The sequence below is a fragment of the Macaca fascicularis genome, chromosome 14 (genome assembly GCF_037993035.2).
Source record: "Macaca fascicularis isolate 582-1 chromosome 14, T2T-MFA8v1.1".
Taxonomy (NCBI): Eukaryota; Metazoa; Chordata; class Mammalia; order Primates; family Cercopithecidae; genus Macaca; species Macaca fascicularis.
The window spans coordinates 68,544,849-68,569,772 of NC_088388.1; the positions used below are offsets into that span (position 1 = coordinate 68,544,849).

Sequence of the window (24,924 nt, forward strand, 5' to 3'; positions counted from 1 at the left end):
TGAGTTTTGTGACTCCTTGTCCAGGCCTCAGCAACTATGCTCTTCCTTCTCTATAGGGATAACGGCAGTTCAGAGGCCAGAAGACTTGAGGCTCCACAGCATCCTGTGGCAGGTTAGGAAATATTGGGAGGGAGCTTTCTTGAGGGACAGACAGTAGAGACAGCTGGCATTAAGACCAGAGGAACTGGGGGAAGCATTTGAATAGTGGAATGGATGTAAAAGTTTACAGTACCTGGCATAGTGCAGGAGGCAAACTCGTAGGGGTGAAGGAAGATATATAACAGAGCAGTTCAGTACAGTATTGCTGAAGCGATTCCCCCAGATATACACTTTGGCCCTCATCCAAGTGTACCCAGTTAAAAATGCTTCTGTTCTTGAGATTGAACAGGTAGGATTGCATTTCCTTCTTGAGTCTTCCCTTTCTCAAAGTTGAGGGAAACATCATAATCCTTCCTGCAAAGGGACCATCCCAAGGCCCCCGCAGGATGTCTCAGGTTTGCCTTAATCTGTTTAGACAAGAGGGCCCAGCAGGGTGAAGGAAGATCTAAGCCTAGGGATGGATGCGGAAGATGCTGTTTGTCATAATAAACTCACTACCACCATGTTTAGAGGCACCAGTCTGTCTCAAACTTCTTCTTCACCTTTCCATACCCTCTTCACACCTCCTTCATCTTCTCGGCCCTTTCAAATGTCAAAATATATACCCCCTCCTACTGAAACTATTTACTTAGACTAGAAATAAAAGCCTAGGGGAGCCCCGAGTACTTAATGCACTCCTGTAGTTGATGCAAGATGCAGCTTGTTATAGCTCTTCTGACCACTCCACAGCTGCTGCCCCTGGTGCTCCCAGGAGAGTCGCAGGTACAGGCAGAGGGTGGAGGGATCACAGCAGTAGGTGGAGATTGTTTTGTGCTTTGGGCTGGCTTCCTCCACCACTCTGATTCTGTTCAAGAACCTCCAGGTTCTGGGAGAAAGTGAGGGTAGACAGAAATAGGGAGAAAGAAAAGAAAGATGGGACACCCTGCATGTTCTGATTTTCCCTTTGCTTGTATGTATGGGCATAAGGAGAGTGAGGAAAGATAAAGGTGAAAGCAATAGAGGAAGGAACTCTCGGCTGTATGCCCTGCTCAGTTATGAGGCCCTGTTTTCTGCAAAAATCTGCCACCTTCTTCCTGTGCTCAGCATGCAGGAACTCAGGGTGGCTATAAAAGGCTATGCAATCTTTATTTTATTATCCTTCAAAAGCTAAACTATTGGGCTGGAGCTGCAGGCTGAAGTCATAACCATATTAAGCTATAGTGCCAAAGCCATAAAAGCTATGAGTGAGACATCTCAGAGAAGGACAGGGGCCACAGACATTTTAATTCAAAAAGATTTTGTTAGGAAACCTCAGTGGGTGTTGCATGCACATTAAAAAAAATTGGGAAGGAGTCTTGGTTGAATCTAGTGCTGGTTTATCCAGCTCCAAAATGGGACTAAGGGATGGATTTAGAGAAATACAACTAATATAAAGACTCTTACTAGAGGCAGGCCAGGCACTGTTCTAAGTACTTTACAAATATTCTATCATCTATCTATCTATCTATCTATCTATCTATCTATCTATCTATCTATCATCTCTTTAGCTCTATCTATAATTCTTAAAACAATAAAATAAATTCCACACTTTGCCCCATTATGCATATTAAGACAATGGGGGCACAGAGAAATTAAATAATTTGCCCAGTGTCCCAGAGTCAGGATTAGAACTCAGGAAATATGGCTATGGGATCAGTGGGTTTGGGTTCTGAGTATGGAAGTGATATGATAGGCATATGCCGGAGGAGAAGAGACCAAATTATGCATCTCTCTAGAAACTTTCCCTCTCTCTCTATCTAGCTGAGGCAAGGGAGCTGCCTCCCAGCCTTACCCTTTTGTCCTGTGCTGCATACCCACCCCAACATAACTTGGATCTCTGCCACTTCCTTAGGTGTCAGAGCATAGGATCTAAAACATAGATGGGACCTGGGGGCAACTTGAAGCATTGTCACTTATTAGTCATGTAACTTAGCAAGATATTTAGACTCTCAGAACCTCATGGTTTTCAACTATAAAATGTGGATTACAATTCACCCTCTGTTATGTCTTGTGAATGCTAAACATCCCTTCAGAATGATGCATTATGGTATTGTTACTGTTCCTTTGATGATTTGCAAGTCTGTCCCTGCTGTCTTCAATACAAGGTAAAGTTGTAGGAATCTGTCAGATCTCTAGAATGGGGATTCTGTAGACAACTGAGGCTTCCTAAGCCTATCCCCTAACACATCTCTGCAGACCAGCTTTGCTCTCTCCCACAGGGCTTTGAAGAAAAATCAGCTTCTGGCAATGTGAACTGCAGCCAGATCCAGCCAGTGCATGAGGTAGGGTGAGGTAGGCCCCACCAACAGGTTCTGGAAGGGACCTGCAGCTTCAATTCTGGGAAATCAAGGGAAGCATAACTCAATCCCCTAACAGAGGAATGCACTAACAGACAGTCAAGAAGAAACCCCTATGCAGAGGTAATGCTTCTCTGGCACTCCAAAGTAGGCTCAGCCTCTTCTCCTGCTTCATGTTTGCAAACAGCCCAGGTTGACCCAACATGCTTCATTATGTTTACTGTGCCTATGGCCATGCTTTGCAGCTGGTGAGAAGTGTGTCAAGCTCTGTGGATGAAGGAGACACATGCCATTGTGTGGTTCACCTACCCAACAACCCCATCCCCCTGGAGCAGCTGGAATAGCTACAAAGTAGAGTTCAGGAGCTCATTTGCAAGTATGAGCAGAAGCTGTCTAGAGAGAGCACTTGATCGCTGGGCTGGGGCTGGGGCTGGGAGTTATCCAAGCATAGTCTCCAATAGACACAGCATTGAGATGAGTCCTGGAAGTAGAAAATGTTTGAAGGAAGTGGCACAGCCCTCATCTTTGAGATGAATCTTTAGAATGAAGGGGAAATTCTGTACTATCCTTGGGATCTCCAGTGATAGTAACAGACTATAGAGAGGCTTGTGTAGGGGGTGCCTCCCATAGTAATGGATGAATTAATGGGTATGGACCCACTGGAAGATGAAAATAGGGCAATTTTGGTCTGGGAGGATGCAGCTGAATGGGAGGAGACACAGGTCTTGACATTTGGGGCAACTTCCTGTTCATCCCCTGCATGCCTAGGTCAGTGAGTATGCACACACCATTGAAGATAAAGACAATGAGGTTCTGGAAATGAGTCACATGCCGGAGTCCTGGAATCCCAGTGCCCTTGCTTCTCCCTATAAGAACCCAGCCTTCAATCTGCTACGCCTGGAACTGGAGGGAGCACAGAAGTTGGTGACTCAACTTACAGCCATTGGAGGCATTATTGTGGCAGCGGACCTTCTCCACTGACTCCAGAGCCAGGTATACGGATAGATTAAAGAATACCCCTCCCTAGGCCGGGTGCGGTGGCTCACGCCTGTAATTCCAGCACTTTGGGAGGTTGATGTGGGCAGATCACCTGAGGTCAGGAGTTCGAGACCAGCCTGGCCAACATGGTGAAATCCCATCTCTACTAAAAATACAAAAATTAGCCAGTTGTGGTGGTGGGCACCTGTAATCCCAGCTACTTGGGAGGTTGAGGCAAGAGAATAGCTTGAACCCAGGAGATGGAGGTTGCAGTGAGCTGAGATTGCACCACTGCACTGCAGCCTGGGTGACAGAGCAAGACTCTGTGTCAAAAAAAAAAAAAAAAAAAAAAAAAAAAAGAAAGAAAGAAAAAATTCCCTCCCTGTCACAGACTCCTGTCTTCTCTAACCTCACATATTGGACAAATTCTGATATTACTTCTTTCTGAGGAAGAAGACTTTGAGCTGAGGAATATGACAGCCAGAGTTCAGTTTTTAAGAACACTCTGCAACCCACTTCTCGGGCATCTCATTTCCATAGGTGACTAACGCCAGTCTCACACTCAAGCTTTTGGCTGACTCTGACCAGAGCAGCTTTGGTGCTCTCCAGCAGGAGGTGGATGTCCTTGAGATTCAACTAAGTGAATGTGAGAGACAAAAGGAGAAAGAACAGGCCTCCAGACACCTGGACCACCCCTCCCCCCGGGTGAGTGAACAGACTGAATTTCTCAAGGTCTTATCTCTTCAGAGACCAGGTTGGGAGTGCATGTTGGCTATGAGGGGAGGGAAGAACAATTTTTTTGTTGTTGTTGTTTGAGACGGAATCTTGCTCTGTTGCCCAGGCTGGAATGCAGTGGCATAATCTCAGCTCACTGCAACCTCCACCTCCTGGGTTCAAGCGATTCTCCCACCTCAGGCTCCCGAGTAGCTGGGATTACAAGTGCTCACCACCAAGCTCGGCTAATTTTTAAATTTTTAGTAGAGACAGGGTATTGCCATGTTGGCCAGGCTGGTCTTGAACTCCTGACCTCAGGTGATCCGCCTGCCTTGGCCTCCCAAGGTGCTGGGATTACAGGTGTGAGCCACTGTACCCAGTCAAAGTACAAATCTTGATAGAGAATAAATCTTTCATTTCCTTGTTTTGTGTGTCACTGAAAAATGCAGACCAAGATTGATATATTCTCATACATCGGCATACATATACACAGACATATGAACACCCCATAATCAGATATACATAACCACCTATGTTTATGCAAAATCAACCTGCTGATATGCTTGTATATGCACTCAGGTGCATGGATACACACTCAAATCCACACATGGTTATTATACTTTCACACTCAGCTACCTGTGGGTTGTGTGCTTTAGACTTCGCTCATATATTGCCTGCTTTATCCCCTAGCTTCTTGTACCCATGGAGGCCTCCAGGAAGTTAGCAAACCCTTTGTGGTTCAGCTCAATTGGAGAGGCTTCTCATACAAGGCAGGTGCCTAGGGCTGAGACTCAGTACCCAATCCAGCCTCTTCCCTTTACTGGGTGGCTCCTCTACGCACAAATGGCAGGTGAGCCCTGAGTGAGTGACTTCTGTTCTGCAATCAGATTACTTCCAAATGTCCCCTACCTGTACCCAAACAGGTTTCTTTATAGCCCCAAGCCAGCTTCTTCTCTCTATTTTAAGTATGCCCCAAAGCAAACCTGGCCTAGGCCTAACAGGTCACCTCCTAATGCTTTTCTCATGAGACAAGCATGACCCAGACTGCCCTGAGCTTCCTTCACAAATCCACTGTCTAAAAATTTTAATCCCATAGTAACTCAAAGATGGTTCTACTTCTACTCTGATTCTATGTAAAGGACAAACTCTTCTATACCTGGGCCTCAAAATTCTAACTTCCTGCTTAGAAGTTCAGAGCATGTCTCTGGCCAAGCTTGAGACTTGGAATTAGGCCAATCTGTATTTGAGACTCAATACTGCCATTTAAGCTAAGTGACCTTGGGAAAATGAATTAACATCTCAGAGCCCTTCTTAGCCATATGTAAAATTGGGATAATTATACATATATGAGAAGATCACATGAGATTACATAGAAAAGTATGTAAAACATAGGTGCTGATATGTATTTATTGGATGAAAGAATGGCTAAAAGAGTCAATAAATAGATGAGTAAGACCCTCAATACATTGTCAGCCTTGCTAGGGAGGTAGGCCCAACACACAGAATGTTAAAAGTCAGTGTGTGTGAAAATGTAATATAGACCTGTTGTAAGAAAGAGACATGAATATAGGTTAAACCAGTCATTGAAGAGCCCCAGTTGAAGCTCAACTCAAAAAGATTAATGTTACTGAAAATTAGTGTTACTGAAAATAATGTTCCCCAATTTCTATGCTTATATAAAATGTATAGGCTATACTTTGTAGCATATAACTCAAATATGCTACACTTTGCAGCATATAAAATATGTTTACATGCCTTGGAACCCTCTCAAAATCTATGGGTAGTCAGGACTTACAGAACAATGTTAAGAGATAAGATTACTCATAACTCAGAAATAATTTAAGGAACTTTCCAATGTGACCTCATGAGAACAAATCTCCCTGAATCCAGCTCCAGAAATATGTACTGTTACAGGACCCTTGCATCTCGAGGACAGGTGGAAGGCGGTAGAGTGTAGATACAGAAGAATCTCCATAAGGAAGAAAAAATAATAGCTACCATTTTTTGATTGCTCATTGGAACAAATGCTCTACTAATTGTTTTCTTTGCTTTATTTTGGACAGTACTAACAGTCAATAAAGTAGCCTGTTATTTTTGTTTACAGTTTTTACTTATAAGCTGTGTGACCTTGAGCAAATGACTCAACATTTCTAAGACCTAGTCTCTTCATCTGTAAGGATAAAACCTACTGTACAGTGCTGTTATTATAATTAAATAAGATTATGCAAATATAGTGTCTAATAGGCACTGTAGCTATTGGTGTTTTATTATTACTGTTACTTTTAAAAACAATTGTTTAGTTTGTCATGGTTGAGTAAGTAAAAGATGAACTAAAGTCAATTGTTTGATAGCAAAGCCCCTGCTCTTGATTAGCAAACCGATCTGCCCATTTTTATAGCCCTTTGTTACCTTAGTTATTGTGGTCACCCAATAATTCCAAATGCAGGGCTTGGCCTAGGTACTTTGACTACTATTGGCTGTACAAATCCTATAATGACCTTGTGCTGCTGAAAAACTATGGAGAGAGGAAGATGGGCTATGGTGATGGCAGTGGAAACGTTGTGTATAAGAACTTTATGTACTTTAACTACTATGGCACAAGCAACATGACCAAGATGGACCTTTCCTCCAACATCCTGGTGCTGCGGCATCCGCTGCCTGGTGCCACCTATAACAATCACTTTTCCTGTGCTGGTGTGCCCTGGAAGGACTTAGATTTTGTTGGTGATAAGAAGGGGCTGTGGGTTCTTTATGCCACTGAGGAGAGCAAGGGCAACCTGGTTGTGAGTCGTCTCAACACTAGCACCCTAGAAGTGGAGGAAACCTGGTGCACTAGCCAGTACAAGCCAGCCCTGTCAGGGGCCTTCATGGTCTGTGGGGTGCTCTATGCCTTACGCTCACTGAGCACCCACAAAAAGGAGATCTTCTATGCTTTTGACACCACCACCGGGCAGGAGCGTCGCCTCAGCATCCTGTTGGACAAGATGCTGGAAAAGCTGCAGGGCATCAACTACTGCCCCTCAGACCACAAGCTCTATGTCTTCAATGATGGTTACCTGATAAATTATGACTTCACCTTCCTGAAGAGAAGGCTACCAAGACCACCCACCAAGAGGCCCTCTGGGGTTCATGCTCCACCAAAACCCGTCAAACCTAACAAGGCTTCCAGACCCTGAGACCCCAGGGCTGGGCAGAGCATTAGTAGAAGTGTGCCCTCTTCCTTACCTCCAGGAGGACCACATCCCAAAGTGGTCATTGGTCCTAATGATTGGAAGACATTGATTATATCTAGTGAGTCCTTTATGTAATTAATATCTCAATCAGCATATTAAGGTTCCCTTTAATAATGGTCTAGGTGGATTTGATAGGGAAAAAGTAAAATATTAGCTAAGAAAATGGTACCCTCTCTTTCTGATGCTTTGGCATCTCATATTCCTTTTGGAGAATCATAAATCCAGCTTCTGGAACTCAAGAGTTCTGTGATCTAGAATTGTCGGTTTCAGGTTGGGAACATCTGATTCCAGTGCAGAAGCTGTAGGGCAGCTGGTCATTAGAGTAGGATATGAAAGTTCCCTTTCTTATCTCTACCTTCCTGTGAGGTCCCTGGGGAGAAAATATATATGTGTGTATATATACACAAATATATATATATGTATATATACACATATATATAAAGGTATATATGTATGTATATATATAAAGGTATATACTGCATGTATACATACACACAGTATCACACAGAAACACACGTCCCACATTAAAAAATATGGTTTTTATTTACTTTTTTGTTTTCTTACTAGTTCCATCCAGAGAACTTTGTCCCTGTTTTCTGGAAAATTGTTTTATTTTATTGTAAAGACCTGGACCCCGAAATATGTCCTCGTTCCCCAGCTGGCCCAGGGTGACTGTGAGGATAGACTTGACATCACAATATCCCTTTTCTGAGGATTCATGCCCTTGGAGGGTGGGGTAGGAGGAGGGGTAACCCTAGGAGAAGTCATCACCACTTTGTCCACCATGGGTGAAGTATGAATCAGTAGCCATGCCAGGCCTCAGCTGGGCCACATCTGGAGAACTGGGGTGAGGGCACAACATCGCAAAATACCTGGCCCTAGCCTGGTCACTCATCCCTTTTTGGGCAACAAGGAAACTATCCTGTGGCATGAGAACACAATACCTGAGACAAAGGCCAGCAGAAACATTTGCCTGCCCCTACCCTTTCTGCCCCAGCTTCCACCTGCACCCCATCTGCCCGCCCACTGAAGCGCATGTCGCATGCCATCTCTCGAACATCCAGGATGTCCCAGAGTGGATGTCCTTCAGGTCTTTCGGCAGATAAAAATATCTCTTCAAGTGCCACTCAAGTGATAGTGAAGACTGCAGGCAACCAGAAAGACTTTATGGTAGCTGATGACATCTCGGTGAGGCAGTTCAAGGAGATGCTATTGGCTCACTTCCAATGCCAAATGGACCAACTAGTGCTGGTCTTCATGGGCCGCCTTCTCAAAGACCATGACACACTGAGCCAGAGGGGCATCATGGACGGCCACACCATCTACCTGGTCATCATGTCCAAGCATGGCTCCAGATCTCTAGCCCATTCCTTCCAGGATCTGCCAACGAATGATCCCTGCCACTGGGACAGAAACACCAAAGGAAACAGCAGCGGGGTGCACCAACCAACTGGTGTGAATCAAGCTCCAGTAGAATTGGCCCACTTTGTGGGGCCTGATGCACCCAAAGTGCATACCCAGAACTTGGAAGTGAGCCATCCAGAGCACAAAGCACAGATGCTGGAGAATCCTAGCATCCAGCGGCTTCTGTCCAACATGGAGTTCATGCGGCAGTTCATCTCAGAACATTTAGACACTCAACAATTGATGCAGCAGAACCCAGAAGTTTCCCATCTTCTTGACAATTCTGAGATCCTATGGCAGACTCTGGAGCTGGCCAGGAACCTTGCTATGATCCAAGAGATAATGCAGATCCAGCAACCTTCACAAAACCTTGAGTATCCACTGAACCCACAGCTGTATCTGGGCTTAGAGACAATGCCAGGTGGGAACAATGCCCTGAGTCAGAACTGTGCTGACATTAATGATCAAATGCTGAACAGTATGCAAGATCCTTTTGGAGGAAACCCTTTCACAGCTCTCCTGGCAGGACAAGTGCTGGAACAAGTCCAGTCTTCACCTCCACCTTCACCACCATCCCAGGAACGACAAGACCAGCTCCACAGCATCCTGCAACCCGAGTCATCTATAATAGCTCTGGTGGTTTATCTTCAAACACCTCAGCCAGTGACACCCCTAACAAGGTCAACCACACTTCCAAGGCCAACACTGCTATGATCTCCACCAAGGGCCAGAGCCATGTCTGTGCCACTCGGCCAGCCAGCTGGGATACCAGCCTTACCTAGCATAGAGCTTACCCAGCAGCTTCAAGAAGAATACAAGGATGCCACTGTTTCTCTAAGTAGCTCCAGACAGATATTAGAGGGTGATCTCCAGCTGTCAGATGAATAGACCAGCTCCCAGATCACAGGAGGCATGATGCAGTCGCTTATGAACACCCCCTACCTGGCAGCTCAGATTATGTTGTTCATGAGTATGCCTCAGCTGAGTGAACAGTGGAGGCAGCAGCTGCCCACATTCCTGCAGCAGACACAGATTTCTGATCTGCTTATTGCTTTAGCCAACCCTAAAGCATTCCTAGCAATATTGCAGATTGAGCAGGGCCTCCAGCTGCTGGCCACAGCGGCTCCGGTTCTTCTGCCTTGGGTTGCACCTTACCTATGGGGCTTGGGTTGGCTTTCTGCCCCCAGCTGCAGCTATCCTGACACAGTGCTCTGTTCCTGGAATGTTTCGGATATACCCGAGCCTAAGGGACCTGAGTGCTGCCACAAACCTGGAACAGTCCTGTAGAGGCTACAATCCCCAGATGGGGACCCTTCCCACCCTCTGCAAGCTCATGAGATTCGTTTTAGCAAACAGATGGAATCTCTCCAGGCCCTGGAAGCTGAGAACCACCATGCCAATCTACAGGCACTCATTGCTACTGAAGGGGATGCCAATGCTGCTACCCACAAGCTCAAGGGATCCCAGAGATTCTAACCACCATGCCTACTTCTTTGCTTGCCACCTGCCTGTTGACCCACCTGACCATCTCATATGCCTTTTCCACCTCTCCTAATGCTTCCAGCCAAGAGAAGTCCTGGAATAAGAGTTATCAACCAGTGTGTCTTGTACTGAATAATAGATCACTGGCCATGGCTGGAACATCTGTCAACAAAATGGCTACTTGCCCTGATCTGAGGTTTGGCTTTACTTCTTTTGCAAAAAAAAAAAAAAAAAAAAGAAAGAAAGAAAGAAAAAAATAACTGTGTGATATTTTTGTCTCACCTACTATACATACATTAACACATAAACCACATGCATGTATTAATATAGAGGTGACAATAATGTTTTTATCTCTAAAACATGAGCATTTTGAGTGTGGTATATGAAACTTGAGCACAGTATATGAAACTGATTATTTTGAGCATGTCACCTCAGACAGGTGTGTGTATGTACACAAGCTCACGTAGTAAAAAATTCACATATAGAGGTGTATAGAGTCCACATACAAGTACACACAGCCAGGTGCAAACATGGATGCAAATACCTAGAGACACATAAACAGACCCATATGTAGGGAAAACAATCATAACATGCTCAAACAGAAAGGGAAACATTTTACATAGATAGGCCTAGATATTTAGTCATAAAGACTATCTGAATTTCTCAAACCCAAATTGTTCAAGTTTGAAAGTGGAACAGAAATAATATGTGGGCCAGAATAGGGTGAATTCACATATCGACCAAGTCCGGATGAATAGTTATCGTCATTGGAGCCTCTTACTCATTGACATTACCACCATTATAAGACGGTGATGGGTTATCACTACTTTCTCGTTAGCACACAGAGATGCAGCTGCTGCCATCTTCACTGTATATCTCAGTCACCACAAATCCAGCCCTCCATGGGGCACAGCACCTTCCAAGAATATCATCTCCTTCGGTATATCTTATGTTTGTAGTTTACATTTTCCGTCGTTGCCCCACTTTTTTCTCTTTCTGCCTCACCTAGAGTATCCCAGCATGGCAGGATATGCAATTACGTGTGTTTTAATTATTCCATGATTAAATAATTTAATACACTTTTACCAGAATAATTCAGTGTTGTTTTAGGCATTGAAAAAATAGCAGTGAAAAAAAATAAAGATCCTTTATTTGTTGACTTTACTGTCTTTTGTGGAGATACAAGTTATGTTAGGTGGTAAGTGCTATGAAGAAAAATGAATCAGAACAAGATATTCTACCTAGGGTGATCAGAGAAGGCCTCTCTGAAAAGGTGACATTTGAGCAGAAATCAGATGTAACTAGGAGAACTGAACATGCAATTCACTGGGAGAAGGATGATCCACGAGCTGTCTGAAAGTAAAAGCCCCAAGATAGCAGTATTCCTGCTGTGTTTTAAGAGTAACAAGAAGGTGATATAGCTGAAATGGATAAAAACTAGTGGGGAATGGGAAGGAAGTCAGAGAGATTGTGAAAAGTTTTATAGGTCTGGTGAAAACTTTGGATTTTACTGTGAATGTAATAGTCACTGGTGAGTTTTGAGCAAATAAATCAAATCATTCAATTTATCAGTCTGACTTCACAATGGAGAATGCACTGTGGGAGAGAAAAACCAGGGAAGCAGAGAAACCAGTTAGGAGGCTTTTATAATAGAGAAGTTGAGAAACAGTGGTTTCTTGCACTGGGGTGGGAGCAGGGGAGGTGTTGAGAAGTAGATTCTGGACTCTAAAGAATCTCTGTGGACCCATCCACAGAGATTTGTGTGCTCAACAAACCCCTTCTGAGCCCCACCATGGCCATCAGTAAGAGTGAAGAACAGGCTTACAAACTTTCAAGTGTTTCTAGAAAGCTCACTGCCAAAGACCCCTGCTTCATGTCCACACCTACCAAAAAGAAGTCTCAAGAAATAAATTACAGTGAAAATGGATTTTTTGCCTCCCCATTTAATATGATTAAGCTTCATAGCCTCTCTGCTACAGCTTGCATAAAAAGCTCAAGCTATCCAGGTCATCTTTTTTATTTTCATCACAATATGCTCTGAAAATTCCTTACTTGACTCATTTTTCTACTCATTACCAATTTTCCAAGTCTTTTCATCCTACCATTTAGAAGTCATAACTCAGCAATAGAAAAACCCACATATCTACAACCTTCTTTCTAAAGATGACTATACCTTTTTGCTATCATGGAGATCTGGATGTTCACGGAAGACACTGCTTCTCCAGCAGTGGCTACATCTTTGTTCCCCTTGAACTTGGAAGTGGATAGATGTCATTCTTGCACCATCTTGCTGCTTCTCAGCCCTAGTTTTCTGGCTCCAAGATTATTTCATGACCTATGAATATAATAATTGTAGCATAATACTTGCCTAGTTAACTCATTATGGTGATACTGAACTCTTCACCTAGTCTCTGTTTAGGCAAAGAAAAGCATACAACTGTGCTGACTAGTTTCATTTAAACTTATTATGAAAAGATTTAATTATTGTCTTAGCAATCCTAACTGCATTTTCCCAGTCCAGTAATTCTCACCAGAATCTGCACCAGGATCACCCAGAGGGTGTGTTAAAATACAGATTTCTGCGTGACATTCCAAGGGTGTCTGATTCAGTAGGTCTACAGTAGCGTTGAAATCTAATAAGTTTCCAGGTGGTGCTAATGCTGTCTGTTTGGAGACCATACCTGGAAATCTACTATCCTAGTTAACTCACTAAATTATTGTTAGTACAAACTGCATCATTTTGTAAACTTCCCACTATTTTGCAGACCTTGGTCAAACTGAAACATTTCACAGCGGTTCAGGCTATGAGAAACATCCTGCCTAACCACCTGACCACAAGGAGGACAAAGGCCCAACTAAAGTAACATCCCTATCATATCTTGCTAGGCAAAGGTCCATTGAACACCACGATGATATCCTACAGAAACAAGGACCAAACCGCCTCATCCTGAGAACACCTTATCAATATCCTGCCAGGCAGCAAGCCATACTGCTCAGACCACTCGCTCCCATACCTATAAACTACCCCAGCCTGTAAGAAGCGGTGGGCTCTGGCATTAGGCTGGTCCCACACTTCTCTAGGTTTTATGCTAGATATAAAGCCTGCATTTGCTGTGTTTGTGTGTCTTTCTTTAACCCTTGCCTTCTCTTCGAAACCTAACACTTATTCTTTCAGATGATCAATTCATATCTTGTTTTCTCTTCTCTAAATCTTAAAAGTTGTGTTTATTTCAACAAGAAAGACAATAATAATCAGAAGGGACTTCTACCTGTGTCTACCATGAAATCAATCAACTAGCTTACATCTGTCCCAATACACTCTGCCTCCCATGCATTCTGCTGTCATGAATAAACTGTTCATATCCCTAAATCAAGCTCTCCACATGGGCACTTGCTCCCAATCTCTCTAACTTATCTATTCAATAACTTAATAGTTTTCCCTTTCTCATGCATCAATTTTTTCTACTCATTGGATTGCTTCCATCAGGATATAAACATCACACACTATTCTTAAGACAAAAAATCTAAAAAGCCTTTAACCCCACATTCCCACATAGCTGTCATCCCCTTTCTTGCATTTATAATACCCTTACTAGATCTACTTTTTCCCAAACAATTTGCTTTTAAACACACTCTAATCAGGCTTCCTTCCTCTACTATCCTTCCAAAGTTTGTCTCATCATGGTCTCCAATTCTTTATTTTTTCAAATCCAGTGGCCAATTCTCAATCCTCATTCTCCTGACCTAGCAGCATCATTTGACATGGCTGGTCACTCTCTCCTTTTTGAAACTCTTCTTCCTTTGGCCTTTCTCTTTTCTCTTTTTTTCTACCTTATTGTTTTATTTTTTCTCAGTTTCCTTTGCCAAATTCTTCTGATCTTCCAGATTTCTAAATGTTATAGAGCCACAAAACTCAGATTTTAAAATCTCTATCATTTTGCCTGTATGCACTAACTAGCTAATCTAAACCAGTCCATGATGTTAAGCACCCTTTGAATGCTAATAAACTCTGGACTTATAATATTCAACTACCATTGTACATCTCCATTTGTATGTAAAATAGACATCTCAAATGTATGTAAAACTGTTTAACAACCTGCTGATTTAGAGAAAGTGCTTATTCCCAATCTTTATCTTAGTAAATATTCAGTCCTTTGAGTTCCTTTGGGGGATAACGATTTCTTTTAAAGTAAAAAAAAAAAAAAAAAAAAAAAAAATTATGTCATGCTTGACTCCTCCCTTATACCCCAAATCCCATCCATCAGCAAATCAATACTTTGAAAATACGTAAAGAATTCATGGTTAATGTTGAATAAGACAGAAAACTGGGACATAGGATACTAGGAAGAAGCCCCTGGACCAGGAAGTAGCTGAATGAGGGTCTGAATGGAGACAGAGAGGACTGAGAGATGTTTTATAATGTTCCAATCCCAGTCTGAGCCTCCACAGAAGTCTCCACAGGAAGGCACTTGAGGTGGAAGAAGGTAGAAGTGGTAAAAGATGGGATAGCAAGAGTTCCCAGGGATCCAGAGCTCGTTAGAGAAGTCTCAAGAACCTTCTGATTGAGGCTGTGACGTCAGCACTGAGGTCACAGAAGGGACCTGATAGTGCGGGTTCTGACCCAGAAGGCCACAGGGGTGGCTGTGTAGCAAGATGAGGGAGGTTTGGAGCCTTGCATAAAGAGAAGGACGGGACCACAGCTGACAGGTATGTACACCCCAGCCTGGGCCCTTCCTCCTACCTTTGTCCCTGTATTCATCAACTACAGACCTCTTTCCTAGGGCCCTGTATTTCCCTCCCCTGATTCCAACATGTCTCAATCCTGCAATCCTCCTAAAGCATCCTGCCCCAGAAACCTCATGGCCCCTTTCACGTAGACCCTGCAGCTTTCCCTATCCTGATATTCAAGCCCCTTTTCATGCTCACCTTTCCTACTTTTGCCATTGCCTGAAAGGATGATCTTGGTCTCCCATCCCCATGCCCCTAGCTGTGTCCCCACAGACCTGGGCCTCCTGCTGCCACCATGGCCAAAGGTGGAGAAGCCCTGCCACAGGGCAGCCCAGCACCAGTCCAGGATCCCCACCTCATCAAGGTGACAGTGAAGACGCCCAAAGACAAGGAGGATTTCTCAGTTACGGACTCATGCACCATCCAGCAGCTGAAGGAAGAGATATCTCAGCGCTTTAAGGCCCACCCTGATCAGCTTGTTCTAATCTTTGCTGGCAAAATCCTCAAGGATCCTGACTCACTGGCACAGTGTGGAGTGCGAGACGGCCTCACCGTCCACCTGGTCATCAAGATGCAGCGCCGTGCCATGGGCAGTGAGTGCCCAGCTGCCTCTGTCCCTACCCAGGGCCCAAGTCCTGGATCACTCCCTCAGCCAAGCTCCATTTACCCAGCAGATGGGCCCCCTGCCTTCAGCTTAGGTCTCCTCACAGGCCTCAATGGGCTGGGCTTGACCTATCGTGGCTTCCCTGACCAGCCAAGCTCACTAATGCGGCAGCATGTGTCTGTGCCTGAGTTTGTGGCTCAGCTCATTGATGACCCCTTCATCCAGGGTCTGCTGTCCAACACAGGCCTGGTACGCCAGCTGGTTCTTGACAACCCCCATATGCAGCAGCTAATCCAGCACAACCCTGAGATTGGGCATATTCTCAACAACCCTGAAATTATGCGGCAGACACTGGAGTTTTTACGTAACCCTGCCATGATGCAGGAGATGATACGTAGCCAGGACCGGGTGCTCAGTAACTTGGAGAGCATTCCCGGTGGCTACAATGTGCTTCGCACTATGTACACAGATATTATGGACCCGATGCTTAATGCAGTCCAGGAGCAGTTTGGTGGCAATCCCTTTGCCACTGCCACTACCGATAATGCCACCACCACCACAAGCCAACCTTCAAGGATGGAGAATTGTGACCCTCTCCCCAACCCCTGGACTTCTACACATGGAGGCTCAGGTAGCAGGCAACAAAGGCAGGATGGGGATCAGGATGCAGCTGACATCAGAAATAGGTTTCCAAACTTTCTGGGTATTATAGGACTCTATGACTATCTCCAGCAATTACACGAGAACCCCCAGTCCCTAGGAACTTATCTACAGGGGACAGCATCTGCCCTCAGCCAAAGCCAGGAACGACCACCACCAGTAAACAGAGTTCCCCCATTGTCACCCTCATCTCAGGAGCCTAGGTCAGGCCAGCCTCTCCCCAAGGAGTCAGTAGCAATCAAGGGAAGGTCCTCCTGCACAGCTTTCCTGAGATACCCCACAGAGAATGGTACTGGAAAAGGTGGAGACCAAGATGGTGCAGGGAAAAGCCCTACTGGACATAGCACAAACTTGCCTGATCTTGTCTCGGGGCTGGGAGATTCTGCCAACAGGGTTCCATTTGTTCCCTTAACCTCTTCCCCCACGGCAGCCATTCCTGGAATCCCTGAGCCTCCCTGGCTGCCATCCCCACCTTATCCAAGATCTCTGAGGCCAGATGGCATGAATCCGGCTCCACAGTTACAGGATGAGATACAACCACAGCTGCCACTGCTGATGCACCTTCAGGCAGCCATGGCAAACCCCCGTGCCATGCAAGCCCTGCGGCAGATTGAGCAGGGTCTGCAGGTCCTAGCTACTGAAGCACCTCGCCTCCTACTCTGGTTCATGCCTTGCCTAGCAGGGATGGGTAGTGTGGCAGGAGGTATACAGTCTAGAGAAGATCCCCTTATGTCTGAGGATCCTCTCCCAAATCCACCTCCTGAGGTGTTCCCAGCACTGGACTCTGCAGAGCTGGGCTTCCATTCCCCTCCCTTTCTCCATATGCTGCAAGATTTAGTTAGTACAAATCCCCAGCAGCTGCAGCCTGAGGCTCACTTTCAGGTGCAGCTGGAGCAACTGCGGTCCATGGGCTTTCTAAATCGTGAAGCCAATCTTCAGGCCCTCATTGCTACGGGGGGCGATGTGGATGCTGCTGCAGAGAAGCTGAGACAGTCATAGGAGGCTTAGTCATTCACACCATACGTTTTCCTCTGTGCCTTTTCCCCATATCCTATTTCCCTAGCTCTCCCATTTTTGAATACAGCTGCATTATAAACAAAATTTACTATGATGCCCTTTACTGTGGAGGCAATGTTGTTCCAGAGTCAACGAGGAAGACGAATTGCCAAAACATAGTGGAGGCACTGTGTATGAGTCAACCACTTGTACCACTATACCATCGGGGGGCCCCGGTCTGAGCTCTGCTTATGCCTATCTTGAGATGCAATTACACCCAATTTCCAATGTGAACTCTTGCCTGAGTCTCATTCATGTGGGCTATGAGAAAAAAGGAAGGATACGGGAGAAGAGGTAGTGATAAGGGCTGTCTCTACATGGATGGAAGGACTTGGAGGGAAACTAAAAGATCTGAAGTTAGAAGATCTTCTTCACAGGTTTGAAGAACAGAGGAGGAAATGTTGTTGCAACCTTTTGAAGGTTGAGGCCTGCAACTTTCCCAGTGTTCTTTCAGCGTTTCTTCAGATTTTGTGTCCTGTAGTAGCTGCTACCAGGTGCTCTGGTTTTCCCAGCTCCCTACCACTAACCTGACTGAAAAGTGGGTACAGTTTCTTTCTTTAACTTCCCCTGAAGACTATCCCCCAAGTGGCTTTCACTTCCAGGATTTGATGCTGATCTCTGAGCAGATAGAGCAGCAAAGGAGTCAGGGTGACTTCTCAGATTCCTGAATCTCACAGACTTTATACAGTCCCTTGTAACCAGATTCAGAGAGTTAATTTTTTGCAACTTCAAGCTCAAAATTGAAGACCTGCTCTGTGTATAGCATTCTGCTAGCTATTGGGAATTCAATATGAGAAAAAGAGTTTTACTCACTGCCCTGCCTCTATGAATTTATGATCTTATAGCAAGAATTGTGCAAATTGTGACTATACAATTCACATTATATGTAATTACAAACTATAATAAGTGGTGTAAAGAAAAAGATGAGGAGCTGTGAAATAGCATGAACAGGGTCTTGATCTAGTCTGGAGAGACAGGAAAGGCTTCTGTGAGTGTGTACTGCAAACTAGAATCCAAAAAGTGGTTAAGAATTAAGTAGGTAAAGCTCTGAAGGAGGAGGGAAGAGCTTTCCTGCAGAAGAGCTATTATGTACAAAGGCACCGACATAGGAGGTGCATAACACAGGGAAGATGCCCTTGGCATCTCAGACTAAATCCTTGTTTGCATTCAAGGATGCTTTGCATTACCCATGTACTTCTAGGGTAAAAGTGCTACAGTTCATAAATCAAGCCGGTAAATAATGCTTTCCAATCCATATGCACATAAATGTGTCAGGTAAACTCACTGTAGACAAATGCACATCCGCTTAAATACATCTTCACATGGGTACATTCTATGTACATATGTAAAAGCCTGTTAAATCAGTTTCATCGTAAAATGGAAGTGTAAACATAAGAAACATTCACACTATATTCCTGTCAAGGAAGTAAAGAGGTCTTGATGGGGGCTATCTAAAAGTGGCTCTGGTGTGTGTTTAGATGTCAGAGACTCAGTACTGGGAGAGAGAGAACCTCTACTTGGAGCCCAGGATATTTTGATCATCCTGTGTAACTTAGAGCTGCTAGCGCAAGGCTTAAAGGAGATAAAAGCAGCCTTTGGGAAAACATTTATTCTAGCGATTTAGGTTTCGATGGCTAGGTTGAGCACAAGGCTCTTGATATGATTTGGCTCTGTAACCCCACCCAGATCTCATCTTGTAGCTCCCATAATTCCCACATGTTGTGGGAGGGACCTGGTGTGAGATGATTGAATCATGGGGGCGGGTCTTTCTCTTGCTGTTCTGGTGATAGTGAATGGGTCTCACGAGATCTGACGGTTTTAAAAACCAGAGTTGCTGTGCACAAGCTCTCCTTTTGCCTGCTGCTATGCCGGGAAGATGGGACTTGCTTCTCCTGGCCGTGGTTGTGAGCACGCCTCCCCAGCCATGTGGAACTGTAAGTCCAGTAAACCTCTTTCTTTTATAAATTGCCCAGTCTCGGGTATGTCTTTATTAGCAGCGTGAAAACAGACTAATACAGCTTCAGTTTCCCCTCACTGCACTCCCCATTAGGGGATAGTTTTTGTCCAGATTAAAGAAAAACCTATTGTTTATGGTGGTGCTAGGGGAAATGAAGAGGAAACTTTCGCCTCTCCATTTTCTTCAGTTGATAAGGCGAGTTCTCTGGGTCTGCCTCTGACTGGGGAAGATATACATTGAACCCCAATTTTCTATCCTTGGAAGTCCAGGTAGGTCTGAGGACAAAAACAACCTAATAGAAATGTTGCTGCATTTATCTGACTTCCATTTGAGCCAAAGAAAACCTGAGGGTCATATGAAGTTAAGCCCTGTTAGTTGGAAGGCCAGGTAGGTCTGAGGAAAAAACAAACAACCTAATGGGAAGAAATGTTACTTGTTTTTTTTTTTTTTTTGAGAAGGAGTCTTGCTCTGTCGCCCAGGCTGGGACGCAGTGGCGCGATCTCTGCTCCCTGCAAGCTCCGCCGCCTCCCGGGTTCACGCCATTCTCCTGCCTCAGCCTCCCTAGAAGTTGGGACTACAGGCGCCCGCCACCACGCCCGGCTAATTTTTTTGTATTTTTAGTAGAGACGACGTTTCACCATATTCGCCAGGATGGTCTCGATCTGATCTCGTGATCTGCCCCCTTCGGCCTCCCAAAGTGCTGGGATTACAGGCGTGAGCCACTGCGCCCGGCCGATGTTACTGTTTTTATCTGCCTTCCATCTGGGGTAAAGAAAGCCTGAGGCTCGTTTGAAGTTAAGCCCTGCTCATCAAAGAAGACAGCAGGTGAACCGGGTCTAAGAGTCTGAGCTAAGGAGAAGAGTGTTCATTTAGTGGATGATTCTCTTGCCATAACCTCTTAGAGCCCTTCACAATTGGCTGGGTGCTTGGACTCCTTGCTGTAGCTTCATCAGAGAGTAAACTCATCAGCCTCATGCCTGGCTCCAGGGTGGTGAATCCAGGAGGAGGAGGCTTCTGGGGCAGGGAGGGTCGCTGTCTTCTACCTAGCAGCTAAGGTAGGGCCTGGTACATGGAAAGTGTGCAATCAATGATTGAATGAGTGTTAAACAATGAGTGACTAAGTGAGCAAACAAATGAGAAAGTGATTTGGGACAGTGGGTGGATACAAATCAAATTAAAGATGTCACAGGACCAGAGCTTGTGCTTTGGAAAATAAAAGCTATGAGAATTTTAGGGGGAGGAGGTCCCTGCAGGCTGATGTTGCTGAAAGAGCAGGCCTCCTAGGACTTCCCATCTGCTGTCCCTATTCTTACTCTCTATCAGCCATCGCCCAAGATCAAATCTGGGTTGTGGAAGGACAGGCCAAGGGGGTTATACAGGTGGAGAAGAGAAGATAGTCATAGAGTTTTGGTCATGCTGGGCCTACTGCCTGGCCCTTTCCAAAGAAATTGTACTCTTTCTTCAGACCAAGAGATTTGCTAGAAAGCAGAAAAACAAACCATGGTAAAGTCTGCAGTACTGAGAACTGATTTGGATAACAATTAGCCAGGAAAGTAGACAGCAGTTAAGGAGAAAGGTATCCAAACAATAAAAAGTGCTTTTAAGCATCAGTGTTATTTCCTTTTTTTTTTTTTTTAAAAAAAAAAACAGAACTAATATCTTCATCATAAACATATCCCTATATTTTTTCTATATGTTTTAGGATTTCATTACTTGTTTTTATTTAATATTAATAGCTAACACTTATTGAGGCTTTACTATATGTTAGGCTGTGTTCCAAGCTTTTTACATCTGATTCCACAGAATAGTCCTTTAGCACAGATATTAGTAGTATCCCTATTTTATGGATGAGGGCAGCTGAGGCAAATGAAGAGGGGAAGTATATCCCTTAAAGCTGTAAAGCACTTCATATTACAGCCAGGATTAGATAGTCTAATTTCAGAGCCTATACGCTTAATCACTGCAATAAATCAAGTTAATTTAATTTATGCTTCAATCCTTACCCCTAAAAAAGTAGAGCAGGGCAGAATTTGTGATATTGAAATTTTTACCCCCTGAGTCCTGTGAATGTCTACACTAGATTGAAATGTCGTCATTACCATAGCCTATATATGTGTAGATGTTTTTATTTGTTTCTTTGCTTTTTATTTCATCTAATACTACACTTCCTCAATTATTTTAACTTTGAAATATTGAATGACAAAAAGAATAATGCCTGGCATTGCAAAATATCATTGACTAATTTTGTCTGTTTTTTCCAAGTACACTTTATAGCAGATGTCAAATTTCAGAAAAGGCCAAATGAGATTTTGATTGGCTTTCCATTATACTTATAAATTGGAGCAATGTTGAGAAATTTGCAATAGGCAGTCTTTCCTTTTAAAATAGGAAATGTTTCTGTTTATTAAACTTTATTTCTTTGTAAAAAAAAAAAGTGTAGTTTCTTCAGATAAGTTTTACACATTTGGGTTTATTTACATGTGACATTTTCTGATTGTTATTTTGAATGACAATTTTTTCATTATATTTTCTGAGTGACTTAGACTGTGATGAAACTTTGCTATTATTACTTCAGATTTTTTTTTTTTTTTTTCATGAGACAGAGTCTCGCTCTGTTGCCCAGGCTGGAGTGCAGTGGCGCGATCTTGGCTTACTGCCTCCCAGGTTCATGCCGTTCTTCTGCCTCAGCCTCCCGAGTAGCTGGGACTACAGGCGCCCACCACCACGCCCAGCTAATTTTTTGTATTTTTAGTAGAGACGGGGTTTCACCGTGTTAGCCAGGATGGTCTCGATCTCCTGACCTTGTGATCTACCTGCCTTGGCCTCCCAAAGTGCTGGGATTACAGGTGTGAACCACTGCCCCCAGCCAGATCTTTTTTAAATAGATACTCATGCAATCAAGTGTATGCATCTTTGATAAATAGTTGCAAAGCCTCTACTCTTCTAATAATTTGTATGTATGTAAGTTGTACATAAGATAGGTAAAATAAGAATATAAAAAAACACTACCCAGACAGCACTACCAATACCAGGATGTTTGTCCTTTTATATATTTTAATACAACCATGATTGTACTGTACATAGTTTCATAACCTACCTTTTTAACTTGGTAATATATCATTAAGTTTTCCAAGTTATTAATTACCCTTTGACACTCACAGTTCAATAAATATTTCCTGAACATTACATGTAAGAAACGATGTTTGGTGCTAGGAATACAATGGTAAACAACATTATGTTTCCTACCCTAAGGAGTTTAAAATATAGTGGCAATGACAGATTTCAGTTAACTCTTACAGAGATCTTACAGAAAACGAGGCACTGTTCTATAGCCTTTGCAAACAGTTGTTTAATTCTTACAAAAACCCTGTAAAGTAGGCTCTATAATTAAACCTATTTTTACAGGTAAGTAAACTAAGGCATAAGAAGGTAAAATGTCTAGTCCAAGATTACATAGCAAGTGAATGGTTGAGCTGAAGTTGGAATTTGAACCAGTCTTTCTAGAGACCACACTCTTCACTCTTATCCTATATCATCTTCTATTACATAAATGATTATTGATTTATAATTATAACAAATTTCATGCAGGAAATAAGGTATTTTGCTAGTGTATATGGCAGGAGGAGGGATATATTTTTAGAAGTATAGTCAGAATCTCTCTGGAGGAAGTATTTATACAGAGATTTGAAGGGTAAGAGGAAGTTAGACATTCAAAGAGCTAGGGGAAAAATGTCTCATGCAAAGGAGAAAGGATAAAAGAGAATCCTGATTTTGACTAGAACTCAATACATTCATGGAAAAATTAAAGAAGGCCAGTGTGTCTGGAGTACAGAGAACGAGAGAGAGAGTGCTTCAAGGTAAAGTGGGAAAGACAGGTGAGTGCAAGGTCATGAAAGTTTGTCACCCATGCAGAGACATTCATTCTCATCTTGCACAGAGAATGAATGAGAGGGTGACAAGTGGAGAAGCAGAGCCAATCTGAAGACCTCTGTAGTCATTCAAGTGAGAGATGGTATTGGCTTAGAATAGGGTTCTTGACATGTGTGTATGACAAGAAGTGGACAACTGAAAACATATTTTGGAGATAGAATTTACAAAGCTTTCTGATGAGATTAAATGTGCAAGATTAAAGAAAGGGAGAAATTTACTCATAGGTGGGAGCTGAACAACGAGAACACGTGGACATGGCGGGGAATGTCACACACCAGGCCTGTCGGGGGTTGGGGGGTCTGGGGTAGGGATAGCAGTAGGAGAAATACCTAATGTAAATGATGAATTGATGGGTGCAGCAAACCAATATGGAACATGTATACCTATGTAACAAACTTGCATGTTATGCATATGTACCCTAGAACTTAAAGTATAATAATAAAAAGCAACAGGGAGAAATTAATAAGCAAAGGAGAAAATATCATATAATGGTAAATTCTATGCATATAATCAAAATATAGTGATAGGATAGTGAATTAGTGAGAAAGTGATGTGAATAACTAAAAGGGACAATCTTGTTATAAAGTCTTAGGGAACAGCTACTGTGGCAGCCTTAAGGGTATGTTGGGCACTTGGTGTATTCTAGAGGGAGAAGGGAAGCCAGTGTGGTCAAGCTTCTTAGACCAGAGGAAAATTATCAGCAAGAGGAAGTCAAGGAAACAGGCAGGAGTCCAACTATGTGAGGCTTTACAGCTAGTCAAGGAATTTGGATTTTGTCCTAAGTGTAATAAGAAGGTAACTTTTGCTACTCCCATCAGGATTTTATTTGATGTAGTTAAATAAGCTTTTAAGACTATCATACGCCACATTTAGCCCGAATCTACTCAAAGCACACAGAAAACAAAGCAAAAATCACCAGTAGGGCAGAATCAGGCATTCCTCATTTGGTGGGAGTTCTTATTGTAACCCAGGCATAGGTTAATATAGCCACCCAGAAGTCATCTTCTCCCAGGTGTAAGCAGTCAAAATCTGTATCAGGCAAGTCAAAGAGATGCTGCAGGTTAAGCCCTCATGCCCCATAGTAGCTAATATGCTTTTCAGCCTTCCATACGCCTGTGTTCTAGACTCTGCAAGAAACGCCTTATTATAATTTTCCCAGACTCAGGGCTGCCCAAAGCATGGAATCTCCAACAGGTATTTATGATTCATTACAACTTCTTCCCATTCAGAAAAGTTTGCCAATCAAGGGTCATTTCTATCACAGACAATGCTGCCTAGTGTCAACCTAAATAATAGCAGAGAGACAAGCTTGCCAAATAAATTAGTTTATTCAGGAATAAACAGGACTATAACCTGGGATATGCATGCTATGACAGATCATAGGCATATTCAGGGAGGTGGAGGCAAGGGAAAACGTTCAAAGGCAAAGGGAACTATATGAAGGTTGTTTTGAAACAAAAGTTCATTGGTCATAGGGGCTTCCCACAGATGGTGACATGTGCACTGACCACAGCTAGGAGTGGGTCTTCATAGAAGTGACATGACTACAGGGTTGTGGTTTAGTAGAGCTACTTGCAAGGCCACAGTTAGGACTGCCTATTACTGGAAAGATGTCCTCATCGAAGTGGCTTAATTCCAAGGTGTGGTTTTGGCAGAGTCCCTTGTGACAGTTCTTGTTATCAGGCATATATACATAAGGACCCTCCTTTTATGAAGGTCCCAAACTAAATGGACTTTCTGGCCCCATTTAGTTTGATTTTGACA

General features: G+C 43.6%; 2 protein-coding genes across 2 annotated transcripts; both read left to right on the top strand.

Moving 5' to 3' along the window:
- The first annotated feature begins 3,975 nt into the window (after positions 1-3,975).
- Positions 3,976-10,440, top strand: UBQLNL (ubiquilin like). Its single transcript, XM_074014530.1, is given in 4 exon segments — positions 3,976-4,097; positions 8,337-9,338; positions 9,341-9,495; positions 9,497-10,440. Coding segments are annotated over 3 exon segments (1,653 nt in total). The 5' UTR covers positions 3,976-4,097; positions 8,337-8,374; the 3' UTR covers positions 10,031-10,440.
- A 4,219-nt stretch (positions 10,441-14,659) lies between these two features.
- UBQLN3 (ubiquilin 3) lies at positions 14,660-17,507 on the top strand. The gene is made up of 2 exons (XM_074014529.1): positions 14,660-14,932; positions 15,213-17,507. Exon 2 carries the CDS (start codon positions 15,249-15,251, stop codon positions 17,214-17,216), a length of 1,968 nt encoding a protein of 655 aa, XP_073870630.1. The 5' UTR covers positions 14,660-14,932; positions 15,213-15,248; the 3' UTR covers positions 17,217-17,507.
- Positions 17,508-24,924: the final 7,417 nt, after the last annotated feature.